The 14,530-nt window shown below is 37.7% G+C and overlaps 1 protein-coding gene across 1 annotated transcript in view; it reads right to left on the reverse strand.

Annotated features, from left to right (window-relative positions):
• Positions 1-213: 213 nt before the first annotated feature.
• RAB23 (RAB23, member RAS oncogene family) overlaps positions 214-14,530 on the reverse strand; it is a 34,961-nt gene continuing 20,644 nt past the window's right edge. The window contains exons 4-7 of the mRNA XM_045803055.2: positions 10,453-10,609; positions 8,866-8,948; positions 7,097-7,189; positions 214-3,852 (exon numbers count right to left, since the gene is read on the reverse strand). Coding sequence (XP_045659011.1) covers positions 3,713-3,852; positions 7,097-7,189; positions 8,866-8,948; positions 10,453-10,609 — 473 coding nt within the window. The 3' untranslated portion in view covers positions 214-3,712. The remainder of the gene's footprint in view (positions 3,853-7,096; positions 7,190-8,865; positions 8,949-10,452; positions 10,610-14,530) is intronic.

Raw genomic sequence — 14,530 nt, forward strand, 5'->3', positions numbered from 1 at the left:
CTCTACTGAGTGAGCCAGCCAGGCTCCCCTATGTTTTTATTTAAAATGTTCATTTATGGAGATTTCTTAAATTACTTCATTAAATGATTGCAGCATTTAATAATCAATATAGCCAAGCTAAATCCTTCAACTTTGACCTTCTACTTTAATTAAAAATGACTGGTCAGAATTCCCTTTACATAAGCCTTTCATAATGTACTTGAGAGTGGATACTTTCTTTCTTTTTTTTTTTTTTTACATATATAATCCCAATTCAAAAGCTTTTCTTCATATTTTTAATTATTTAATTTTTTGGATGAAACTATCGAATATACACTTAAATATGATTAAATCAGTCTTTTAGAATACTGCCCTCCCCATAATTTCAGATGAGCAATTAGGCTTTTGATTGAAAAATAGTTATTCTTTATTTAATTTTAATTCTTTTTAAAACAAATGCATCAAATAAGAAATCAATATTATGTGAGAACATTTATAAGCTGAAAATGTTCTTAGCAGTAATTCCTCCATAAAATATAACTGCATATATACAGCAGTATCAAATCCATCCATATATATTAGACTGTAAAGTACAATGGAAGATAGCACATCTTTTTATGTCGGGGCTATATAAACATAGTAGTTACAAAATGGGACAGAAAATGGCTTTGCTGCTATCGACTATGTGACTTTGACAAACTTATCTTAGCTCTTCATTCTCCTCCTCTTTTGAAAAAAAGGGAAGGAATAATAATACTCACCTCCATAGAATTGTTGTTTGCAAGGTACTTTGTATAGTTCCCACCTGATGATATAAGTACTAAAATAATGGCAACGAATTTCATCTTATGGCGCTAATAACGATCAAATACAGTTGATCCTTGAACAACACAGGGATTAGGGGCACCGACCCCTGCACAGTGGAAAATCCAAGTATAACTTTTGACCCCCCCCAAAACTTAACTACTAATAGCCTACAGTTGACTGAAAGCCCTACCAATAACATAAGCTATTAACAAATGTTTTGTATGTTGTAGGTATTATATAACGCATTCTTATCACAAAGTAAGCCAGAGAAAAGAAAATATCATTAAGAAAACCATAAGGAAGAGAAAATACATATACAGTACTGTAAAAAATCTGCATATAATTGGACCCACGCAATTCAAACTGGTATTGTTCAAGCGTCAACAGTATATTGCCTTATCTGGGCTACTCTGTAAGCTATTTAATTCGCTAGGCCAACTGAGAGAGGAAAGGAAAGCTGAGGAACTCTGCAATATGGCAGTTATCCCACAGCTCTCTGTCTGTATACTAAAAACCAGCCATCCCAGAAAAAAGTACATTAGAGCACAAACGCATAAACAACATCCCGGAGTCTTACACAATGTTTTCTTTAGTATCCATTATTCATTACAAATTAACAGTAAAGTTATTTAAAAGAATTAAGGGTCCGGGAGGGGATTTAATGTCAAATTTGGAGGTTTTAGAATTAAACTGAGAAAGTATTTAACATATCACTATGACCGATTTTCAGATCTACTTAGTTATTTAAAATAACCAATTATGGTTAGGTTTAAAATACACAAATGCAAATAAAAATTCAAATGTGTAACAAAAGATCTCTCTTCAGTTCCTATAAAAAGAAAAAAGGACAAAACTAAATACATAAAATTATATTACAAATATCAGGAAACTTCAACCATCAACAGTGATTATCTTTTTATATAGAAAAGTAGCAATCTCTTACCCACACACATTTAATTAATATGAAATAGAACTACAACATATTACGTAACATAATTTTTTTTTTTTTTTTGGCTACTAAAGGCCACAAAACTATTTGCCGTGAAATATGTTTTGTGCAAAATTTAAAGAGACTGTATTTGAACAGAGTAGAAAAGGAAAGAGGAATCATTAACTAGTACCCATCGTTAGGAATGGAGTCCCCACCCCGCCAACATCTATTCCACTGCCAGCAATGGGAGTGGAAACAACTGGTGACATAAAAATTAACATTTTATATTACTTTAAAATAGATAATGCCAGATTATTTCAATATTACGAAGAGCAAGCATTCACTCTTGACCATTTAGCAAGGACATGCCCCAGAAAATTCTATTATCTTCTCAACATTAATCTGGACAGAGGGATGAGGACTGTGCAGACGGAAGACTTAAAAAGAGAGAGAAAACATACAGAGGAAATACACACAATATTATGCCTTTAGTACAAATAATGAAAAACAACTTTTATGACACATTTTCCAAGAAAAGTTATTTTCACGTGCCTTGAAATCCTGTAAAAACCAGGAATAGAGCAAGGGGTTAAACACAAAGTCACTGATGAATGCTAATCACTTTTTAACAGGAGTCATGCAATTATTATCTTAGTTGGAAAGCTACTGTCCCAAGTCACAAAATTTACGCTCTGCCACATGATTACATATGAAAATCAGTTCTTAAAAGAAACTATCTCGCATTTGGTGCTGACAGAGCTCTTGAGAGAGTGCTATACAAACTGAAGTTTATAGAAATTTTCAAGTGATCATCCTAAAATGCCATACAAAAACGTGTGAACGCAAAGATGCTTTAGAGTTGCAGGACATTACAAAATCCGTAATGCAGATGAAGCCAAAAGATCGTCTCTTCTGCATTTAAAAAAACGGTTAGCATAATCTTATCAGTTCAAAATTGCATTTTCAGTCAGCAGCAAAAAGTGCCAGATGCACCACGGCCCTTCACAGGCCCCCTAACCGCAGGGGTGCTGGGCCCTCGGCAGGGCTCGGCCAGCGGAAGCTCCCCGTGCTCATGGATGCACACAGGAGAAAGATTCCGCAAAAGTCTCACCTGGGAGATACTCTAGCATTAAAACATTGATACTCCTCTTTTACCTACCCTGTCAGGGAGGAAAACTGCTTTTAAAAGATATTATAAACAATATAAATTCTGATAGTAAAGCACTGTAAAAATTAGGTATGATATTTTTGGCACAAAGCACTTTTAAAATCTGAGCTCATTTTGCAAAATATATGTCTGGAATTCCCTTGTTTGAAAATAAAAACTTTTTACATACACACAATGTGTAAATGACTTTATGAATGAATTAGATTCTATGTTTCCTTAAATACTGAACGTACCTTCAGTATACTTCAGTACCAGACACCTGCATGCATACCTCCACATTCTACATCATACAGATATTGCACAAGTAACATTGCCAAAATACACACTCAGGCAGTCTGGCAAGACTTAGGGTTTACCTTTCAATATTATTTTTTTGTATGTATTTGGATTCAATACTACTTTCCAGAAAAGCTATATGACCAATTTCAGAAATACAATGCTTGCTATCTTTCCTGGACCAATATTAAAATCTGTGCCAATATATTCAGGCATTCCACTTATGTTTTCCAGCACTTAAAAATTCAGCAAAACCTGCTTTTGACATTTCTTATAGCATTCCTTCAAAAACAGGAGAAGCTTCGTCTGATGTAAGAAAATTAAAATGAGTCCACAAGGCAGTAATTTTTCCACCAAAGATCCCACTCCACCTGAAAAGCACTGCAGAACAATATTTAAGTCTGTCAACTTTCACAGAGCCATTAGGTGCAAAGTCTGCTAAAAAAAAAAAAAAAAGAAAAAAGAAAAAACTTGGAACATACCATGACAGCTGGATGTATTTCTTACTGAATTACACAATATAATTCAATTTTTTTCCTCCCTAGAATGTTTTAGGGTATGCTACAGCTGCTAAAAGGATTTCTGTTTTTCTTGGTCCTCTGTTTGTTGGGTCTAAGATTGATGACATCTCCACCATTAAGGGTACTTGAATTCTGACCCGAGTGACTTCCAGTAGATGTATTAAAGACACCTGTATAAATTGAGGGAAAACAGGGAGAGTGATACTGAGATAGTTCAGGGTTACCAACTGCAGACAGTGCATCCAGCATCTTAGTAAATCAGTAATATTTTCAATATTTACAATTTTAAGCTTTTATTTTCATTTCATTTATTTTAAAAAAAATTTTCTTTAAGTAAACTCTACCCCCACCTTTTTAAGTAAATAGGGGCTCGAACTCATGACCCTGAGATCAGGAGTTGCAAGCTCTACCAACTAAGCCAGCCAGGTGTCCCACGTTGAATTTATTTTTAGTAGCCAATACACATTGTTTGTCAAAGTTCAAAAGGTACAAAAGGGATTAAAGTCTCCCTTCCAAATCACCAGTTTCCCTTCCCTAAGGCACACGTTTTACCATTGTTCCTATGTATCCTCCTAGAGATACTTTATGCATATTTAAGCAAAAATGCCTACACATTCTTTTTTCTCCCTTAATTACCAAAATGATGATTAACTATACACACTGTTCTGCATCTTTTCCCTATCAACCTACTTCTGAAATTTGCAATCAGTAAATATGATCATTTTAATAATTTCACTTATCTTTTACATCATATAATTTCCTCAAGAATACCAGATTTGTACTGACAACAGTATTTGTGAGTTTTTATGCTAATAAAAACACTGCATACGTAAAAGCTGTAGTCATGCAGAATTTTCCTATCTTGGCTAAACCAACAATGAAATGGTCTACAGATAATTAAACTGATAAGTAGATAAAAGGATGAACTAAAAGAAAACTTTTAACTATTACAGTTTCCATTTTGAACTGTGCTGCTCTTAAACTATAATCTCTAATTTACAAACTACTTATCATCCATGAGAGACAAAAGTCTGGGCCAGAGACACTGTCGGCGATACAAAGATGACTGAGACCAATTCCCGCCCACGAGTTTACAACCCGGTGAGTGAGGTGAGGTAGTATACAAGTAAGAAATGCTACAGATACTCTGCCTTAAGTGCCATAAAAAGACCCAAGATCCCACAGATGGTTCCAAGGAAGGACCAATTAAAGCTACCGTGTAAAAAGGACAAACTGGGGGAGCCCGGGTGGCTCAGTTGTTAAGCGTCTGCCTTCGGCTCAGGGTGTGATCCCAGTGTTCTGGGACTGAGCCCCACATGGGGCTCCCTGCCCTGCTGGGAGCCTGCTTCTTCCTCTCCCACTACCCCTGCTTGTGTTCCCTCTCTCGCTGGCTGTCTCTCTCTGTCAAATAAATAAATAAAAGCTTTAAAAAAAAAGAAAAAGAAAAAGAAAGGACAAACATAAAAAAGGTAGACCGGGCCAGCTGGCAGCACACCGCACTCAGACTGCTCTTTGTTTAGAAGAAAAGCAGAGTGGCCATGGCTTTCTCTAGATACATAGCGAGCAGAGAAAGCTTTCTAGACAGTCCTTGAGGAATGAATAGTTCTTTGACAGGGATGGGAAAGAGAGAGGTCATTCCTGATGGAAGAACCAAAATAAGCAAAAATGAAGAAGACAGTACAGGAATGTTTAAGAAGCAGCAAGACCTCCGGCAGAACTGGAAAACGGGATATGTATAGAATAGTGGGGCATAAGGCCACACAGAAGGATAGATGATATTGTCTTTAGATCTCAGAATAAAGACAGCTGCATTTAATCTTCTCTACAATACGACTCAATCAAAGGGCTTTACACGGCAAACTGGAAGAGACAAGAATGGAGCCCAGAAGACAAGACCAGACAGAAGCTCATTACAACTGTCCTATTTTGTTCCCAGAGCATTTGAGGTGTCTGACAGAAAGAACATATGCAATAAAAATGGCAAAATAACAACAAAAAAGAAGCCAGAATCAAGGGGGAAAAAGTTAATAGAGGTCAAGAAAATAATATATGTGATTACATGTATGTAGTGGGGGGTTGGGACAGAATACAGATATGAAGTCTCTAAGAGACTACACAGGAGCTTTAGAAACAGAAAATTTGGACCTCAACTTCCTGGAAACCAAAGCAAAGAGTAAGACATGTTCAGTCAGTTATTGTTATAGAGAAGACAACATACTTATTCTTCAGGAAATGTTAGACTTTGTAGACATTTATTTATTTTTTATTTTTTTAAAGATTTTATTATCTACTTGAGAGAGAGAGAAGGCATAAGAGGGAGTGAGCATGAGCAGGGGGGAGGGGTAGAAGGAGAAGCAGACTCCCCACTGAGCAGGGACCCTGATGTGGAACTCGATTCCAGACTCAGGGATTATGACTTGAGCAGAAGGCAGACGCTTAACCCACTGACCCACCCAGGTGCCTCTCTGTAGGCATTTAGCATTACAAAAAAAAAAAAAAAAAAAATCAGTAAAGTGTATGGAAACAGTACAAGTATAGAGTCAGAAGAACAAGTGTTAAGACCTCCTTTATACATAGGACAGATCTTTATAAAAAGTCTTTATCTCTGCTGTCTTAATATATAAAACGGCTTTAGAAAATTCAATAGTAAAAAAAATCTTTTAACTCAATATACCTTTTAAAATGAGACCTGATACTAAGTTTAGTAATTGCTGATCTAATATTTTCTAATCACATTTCTTAAAGAAATGAACATATTATATTAAAAAAAAAATAGGGGGCACCTGGGTGGCACAGCAGTTAAGCGTCTGCCTTCAGCTCAGGGCGTGATCCCAGCGTTACAGGATCGAGCCCCACATGAGGCTCCTCCACTATGAGCCTGCTTCTTCCTCTCCCACTCCCCCTGCTTGTGTTCCCTCTTTCGTTGGCTGTCTCTATCTCTATCAAATAAATAAATAAAATCTTTAAAAAAAAAAAATAGTAGGGGTGCCTGGGTAGCTCAGTCAGTTAAGCATCCACTCTTGATTTCCTCTCAGGTCATCCTCTTGGGGTCCTGAGATTAAGCCCTGCATCAGGCCCTCCACTCAATGTGGAGTCTGCTTATCTCTCTCCCTCTATCCCTCTCCCCCCAACTTGCTCTCTCTCTTTAAAATAAATAAATAAATCTTTTTTAAAAAAACAATAAATATGAGTGCCTGGGTAGCTCAGTTGGTTAAGCACACGATTCTTGATCTCAGCTCAGGTCTTGATCTCAGGGTTTTGAGTTCAAGCTCTGCACTGGGCTCTATGTTGGGCATAGAGCCTACTTAAAAATTTTTTTTAAAGATATTAAAAAAATAATAATAAACATGATAATAATGAATGGAAAATAAATTTACTAGGTAAACATGGGATTAAAATTTCTTGGGTACTTACCAATTTTGTTACTACTTGAATGCATTAATTCTGGATCCTCAGCTATTTGCTGTTTGAGTTTTTGAAGATATTTTTCAGCCAAATATTTAAAAACTAGAAGAAAAACAAAAACAAAAATCTTACCAAGTCACTATATTTTATGCATGTAAAATCTATTGCTTTATATCACTCACTATAATATTGTATACTTGCCAAAAACATTTTATTTTTGAAATAATTATATTCTTTCATCCATCCTTACTAAACACATTTAAAATTAAATTGGAAGTATATAATCTAGTTGAAAAAATTCAACTTTTAAAAATTAATTGAGCAGGGGCACCTGGGCAGCTCAGTTAGTTACACATCTGCCTTCGGCTCAGGTCATGATCCCAGGGTCCTAGGATCGAGCCCCGCGTTGGGCTCCCTGCTCTGCGGGAAGCCTGCTTCTCCCTCTCCCGCTGCCTGCCGCTCCCCCTGCTTGTGCTCCCTTTCTCTCTGTCAAATAAATAAATAAAATCTTTAAAAAAAATTATTTGAGCAATACCTAAGTACAATGGTCATAATAAATATATACGGCATTTTATTAGCAAAGAAATGAAATTATACTTGTAGTCATTAGTTTTAGGTACTTGAATAGGGATCAACATTCAGCAACACTACACTAACTCTGTCTTGAAAAGATGTCTCCTTTCTTAAAAGATTTTATTTATTTTTGAGAGAGAGAGAGTATGCACGCAAGAGCACGAGTGGGGTGAGGGGAGGGGGGGAGGGGGTGGGCAGGCAGGCAGAGGGACAGAGGCAGAAGCAGACTCCCGGCTGAGCAGGGAGCCAGATGCTAAACTGGATCCCAGGACTGTGGGGTCAAGACCTGATCCTAAGACAGATGCTTAACCAACTGAGCTACCCAGGTGCCCAAGATGTCTCCTTTTTTTAGGTGAAAAAAACTATGCAGACGACACCTGAGCGACAATCAAGTTGCAATCTAATAAAATAAGTAGCAGTTCTGGAATGAGAAAAATAATCATCTTTCTCTACTCTCACTTTCTTAAACTGGGAAATATTACTAAACGAATTAAGGTCAGGGGTGCCTGGCTGGCTCAGTCGGTAGAGCATGGGACTCTTGACCTAGGGGTCATAAGTTTGAGCCCCACGCAGGGGATGGAGATTACTCAAAAAAACAAAACAAAAAAAACACCCCAAAAAACAATCAGGGGCGCCTGGGTGGCTCAATCGGTTGGGCGCCCGCCTCTTGGTTTTGGCTGAGGCTATTATCTCATGGGTTGTGGGACTGAGCACCGAATTGGGCTCTGCACTCGACTCAGCAGGGAGTCTGCTTGATAATTCTCTCCCTCTGCCCCTCCCTGCTCTCGCTCTCTCAAATAAATAAATCTTTTTAAAAACACACACAAACAACAAATTAAGGTCACTGTAACTACCTAATGGAATATGCACTATGGAGGAGTTCTCAAATAAGTCAGTAACTTTAAAAGGTATGCATGAAAAACACATACATGCATACACACTCATATATACACAGTTGTATTTTTAAAGATAAAAAACAAAACAAAACCCATCAAAGTTTTGCTATAGAGAGTAACAAGTATTCAGAGTCATTGGTAATTAGTTAAGGACTCTAAGAAGTATCATGCCTTTAAATTTTACTTGATTTTTAACAAGAAAATTCTGTTCTTATTACATATGTGATTTCTGGAAACCACAATAGAAAAAAACATAAGAAGAATAAAACAAACTTCCTGTTATTAATTTCTTTTTTAAAGGCAGTTTACCTTCAGTCACATTTAGATCTTCTTTCACGGATGTTCTGTAGAATCTTAGCTTTAACTTTTTTGCCAGCGCCTCAGCTTCCTCACTATATATTGATTTAAAAAAAAAAAAAAGGCACTTATAAAGGTACTTTCTGATAGTTTGTTTCTAAAAATTATTTTTATTACATTTACCTAATACAGCTTGGGGATGGGGGTGTCAGACCTTCCAGACCAGCTAAAAGGTATGTTCTTAGTGCTTAGACAGGATTTTTAGTTTTCAGTACTCTTGGGGGATAAACACCATTATACTGTCACTTCTATACTCACTAAACTCTAGCCTTAAAATGGCTAAATATCACTTTTCTTTATATAATAATTTCCTTTCTTGTTTTTAAAAACATTTGAATTTAATTGCACTCTGAAGATCTTACACTGCATTCCTTACTTTACTCTTATTGGCTATGAAATTACTTTGCTGCCAAAGTCATTATATTAACAACTGTGTCTAGGAGAGCAGACCGCTAATTTTAGTTTTATTATGACTCCTGATCTTAGTTTTATTAAGACAGTAGTAGCTGTGCTCTAAAACTGTTCCCGATGGTTCCACCTCACCCCCCACCTTCTTCTTGGTCTTCACACCCTCGTGTAGCCTCTTCCTACACTGTAATCAAGCTTAGTCTGTATGATCGATAATACACAGAAGGGACAGTATGTGACTTCTGACATGAGGTCACAAGAGACATTATGGCTTCTGCTTTGCCCTGTCTTGAATCCCCTGACTGGGGGAAGCCGGCTGCCATGCTGTGCCGCCACTCAAGCAGCCCCAGGGAGAGGTCCGTGTGGCAAGGAACTAAGGCCTCCTGATAACAGCCAAGCGAGGGAGCCCTCCCGGAAGTGGATCCTCCAGCCCCGGTCAGCCTTTACACGACTACCGTCCTGGGCAATATTGTTGACTGCAAGCTCATGAAAAACCTAAAGCAGAACTACCTGGCTAATCCACTCTCAAATTCCTGACCCACAGAAACTGAAATAATAAATTTTTGTTGTTTTAAGCCACTAAGTTTTGGGTTAATTGGTTTTATAGCAACAGATAACTAATATAAGAACATACAAAAAAAATAAGATAAAAACCAAAGATTTTCAAAGCTAGCAAATACTTACAGGCAGAAATTATCTAGATGCTCCGTTCACAAATATGAGCATAATATATCTGAATACACAAAACAATATGAATCTGAACTACTTACCCATTTAAACTCATCAACAGAGGATAGCTACTTGCTCTAGACATTGAAACATACAGGGATGTTTTTCTCAACATTCTTATTACATCTAGATTTGATTTAACATCAAGAGCTGGATTTGTGGTATAAGACCTAAAACTGGAATTCTAAAAGGGCCTTCAAAATTTATTTCCTTTAATCTTCTCTACTTATGATTCCATGTGAACTTTTTTTAACCCAAACCAGTCACAGAATAGCTCACAGAAAATTTAAGTATAAGGCAGTCTCTATAAAAGGTTTCCTAAATTTTTAAAATCTCTCCAAAATTAAAACAGGTTTTAACTTTACAGAATTACCACCTCCCCCTCAAAAGTAGACATCTTACTTCTTTATACAAGAATCATCCAAGAGATCAATCTTGTTTTGCACAAGTACCGTTGGTATATCTCCAACTTCAGCTACTACTTTCTCTCTCCAACTGGAAATTGCTTCAAAAGATTCCCTGTCTGTGGTAGAAAATACAAGCACACAAGCCTGGGCTCCTGTAAGGTCACAAAATAAAAATGTTATTTACATTAATGAAGCAATCCTATACAGGATGAGGGCAACTTTTACCTATTCAAACAATTTTTTTATTGAAGTATAATTAAGATACGATGTTATATTAGTTATAGGCTCTATTTTCTAATTCTAAGAACCACTGGTTCTCAAAATTGTGTGTAAGTGTCAAAGTACCATCAAAACTATACATTCTTATTAACTAACTGTTAAATAAAAGCTTGGAGGGAAAAAAAAACTGTACACATTCTTTTTAGAACACCATGAAATACTGATATATTGAATATTATAAAAGCAAAAGAGAACAGTAAACTAAGTATGAATGATAAGACTATTGCCAAGTTCTTCCTATTAATCTATCATTTGCTTCTGAATTTCTTTTACCACAGATTTAAGAAAAATCCATGAGGAAAAAAATCATAATTTTCTCATTCTATTTGCTTTTTAAAATAACTTTATTATTTTATTTTAGTAGCAGAATACCAGTGATGTTAACAAACATAGTTGAAGAATCATTGCCAAAAGTTAAAAACATATACATATTTAAAAGAGAGGAAAAAGTTTAATTTCATTTTTTATCCTGTTTAACTGCATAATTCCAATGCTCAATGACAATATTTTAACGTTTGATTATCACATTAGGTTGATAATATCTAAGATTAAAAATAAGCAGCAACCTTCTGAAAGAAGCCCTTTTGTTTCTTTTTAAGTAGGCTCCATGCCCAACGTAGGGCTTGAACTCACGAGCCCCAGATCAGGAGTCACGTGCCCTACTAACTGAGCCAGCCAGGGGCCCCTGAAAGTTCTTTTATAAATGATTAGGTGTTGAATCAATGAGGCAGCATAGTGACAAAAGCAGATACAGAGTCAACAAGAGAAAACTGTCCTGGGGTCAAGAGGATTTCCTGGAATCAAAGCATGTTTTCTTACTGTTACTCCTTCCTTCCAAATCTCTCAGGTATAAGAGTTTCCTACTAAGACTCAAAACATACATACCTGGGCCACCTAAGACACTCCAAGGCCAAAAAAGGTCTTTATAGCAATATTGGGAAGAGTGTAGTAGAAAGCACAAGAGCACGAAAGAGAAAGACCAGCAATTCACTACTAATACAAAAGCAGAGGCTTCATATGGGAAAATCTTCCCTACTCTAAAACAGGTTTTAAACCAAAGGACATATTAATTACAAAAACTGTCTAACACAAAATTGGGGCAGGGGATAGGGTACGACACAGACAGAAGCACCCTAACACTTTCCAGGAATTTAAGCAGAAATAAAACTGACGATGGGTGCCTGCGTGTTCAGTCGGTTGAGTGTCAGACTCTTGTTGGCTCAGGTCATGATCTCAGGGTCGTGAGATTGAGCCCTGTGTCTGGCTCCATACCCAGATTCTCTCTCTCCCTTTCCCTCTGCCCCACCTCTCTCTCTCTCTCTCTCTCTCTCTCAAAAAAACAAAACAAAACAAAAAACCCAACACTGACAAGATCACACTAGATACTAGTAAGTAAATTTATATTTACTTGAACTCTAATATTAACTTAAACTATAAATAAAACATTGTTTAGGGGCGCCTGGGTGGCACAGCGGTTAAGCGTCTGTCTTCGGCTCAGGGCGTGATCCCGGCGATCTGGGATCGAGCCCCACATCAGGCTCCTCCGCTATGAGCCTGCTTCTTCCTCTCCCACTCCCCCTGCTTGTGTTCCCTCTCTTGCTGGCTGTCTCTATCTCTGTCGAATAAATAAATAAAATCTTTAAAGAAAAAAAAAACATTGTTTAATTTTACTTTGACTAGGAAACTGTTTTTTTTTTAAGATTTTATTTTTAAGTAATCTCTACACCAACATGGGGCTCAAACTCACAACACTGAGATCAAGAGTCTCGTGCTCTATTGACTGGGCCAGACAGGCACCCCAAGAAACTGTTCTTTATTATAAAACTCTAATAGCTTTTTTTTTTTTTTTAAGATTTTATTTATTTATGTGACAGACAGCCAGCGAGAGAGGGAACACAGCAGGGGAGTGGGAGAGGAAGAAGCAGGCTCCCAGCGGAGGAGCCCGATGTGGGACTCGATCCCTGAACGCCGGGATCACGCCCTGAGCTGAAGGCAGCCGCTTAACGACTGCGCTACCCAGGTGCCCCAAAACTCTAATAGCTTTAAACCTAGAATTTTATATCCAGTCAACTGTTCTTTGAATTTGAGGGTCCATTAGGGTATTTCCAGGGATACAAAGTCTTACACACTTTAAGAAAAACCAAAAACAAAAACAAAAACAAAAAACCCAAAAAACTCTTAAAAGTTTTTTGTTTTTGTTTCTTTAAAGATTTTATTTATTTATTTATTTGACAGAGAGAGAGACAGCCAGTGAGAGAGGGAACACAAGCAGGGGGAGTGGGAGAGGAAGAAGCAGGCTCCCAGCAGAGCAAGGAGCCCGATGCAGGGCTTGATCCCAGAACCCTGGGATCACGCCCTGAGCCGAAGGCAGACGCTTAACGACTGACCCACCCAGGCGCCCGGAGGAAGCATATTTTAATAATAATGCATAAAAAAACAAAGCAGATGGTCCCAAAGATATGGGCAGCAAGAATGATCAACTAAGAAAAGCAAAATGTTGTTTAAAAAATCTTTCTTTCTAAGATTTTATTTTTAAGTAATCTCTACACCCAATGTGGGGTTCGAACTCATAATCCAGAGATCAAGAGTCGCATGTTCTAGGGACTGAGCCAGTCAGGCGCCCCAAAATGTTTAAAATATCAATGATCCATGGATAAAAGAAAAAGTATGTCCATAACAACCCCAAAATCATTTAGTGGGAGACTGAGTAGGCCGACAAAGGAACGTGGGAAAGTATTAAAGTGCCAGTTTAAAGAGAAGGAAGACGTACTGTTAAATAAGTTTAAGCAATCAAGGCAGGTAAATAAACACAAATATGGGTAGAGACAGTTGAATTTCACTGTAGCTGTGGACAGTTCCTGCCTGTTCTTAATATCCTCAAAGCATATGCTGCAGGTGGCACTCGGCCTTTTTTTTTTTCAAGATTTTATTTAGGTATTTGAGAGACAGAGAGAGAGCACGAGCAGCGGGAGGGGCAGAGGGAGAGAGAGGGGGAGAAGCAGGCTCCCCGCTGAGGGTGGAGCCTGATGCGGGGCTCGATCCCAGGACCCCAACATCATGGCCTGAGTCAAAGGCAGATGCTTAACTGACTGAGCCACCCAGGCTCCCCACACCAGCTTTTCTGCATCGGGGCTTTTTCTGATGCTTCAGAAAGACCCCTGGGCTAGCCCATCCTAAGGGGAACTCATACCTCTGGGGAGAAACTGAATGTATGGGAGATGGGATAAAACCTCAGCCTCACTTTGGTGGGACCATCTTGAGTCATGGCTACATGGTTCCTCACAGGGATGGATTCCCCAATTGCCTATGGTAATAATTTGCTCATTAATGCACCCTTCATAGGTTTTTCTCCCTTTTCTCCCCAGTGTCTCACTTCTTCTTCCTGGGATCACCTACCAAATAAACCAGCCCCACGAAGTTGTGCCAAGAACTGTTTTGTGGATTACTTTTGCAGATATAATATTCTGAGAAACGATGGGCAACAACTTGTTTTAATTTCCCCTAACTGAATACTATTATCCATACATACAAATACCCTGTGAAATTGTGATGCATTATGGTTCTTTTCTGCTTAGGAACCCCCCTCCTTCAAAAAAAAAAGCCCTTTCTAATATATACTTTAAAAAGTTAAAGACCCTTTATACAAAATTTTGACTGAGGTACTAATAAAACAGATGACAAACACCAGATTCCAAATATGTGTGGAAAGATCATTCTTTGCAGAATTTACAAAGAAAATAACCATAAATCCATTATGCAACTTTGGAATTCCCTCACAAGCACTTCAAGAATTT

This window comes from Ursus americanus, chromosome 29 (genome assembly GCF_024610735.1).
Source record: "Ursus americanus isolate L20-20 chromosome 29, mUrsAme1.1.p, whole genome shotgun sequence".
Classification (NCBI taxonomy): Eukaryota; Metazoa; Chordata; class Mammalia; order Carnivora; family Ursidae; genus Ursus; species Ursus americanus.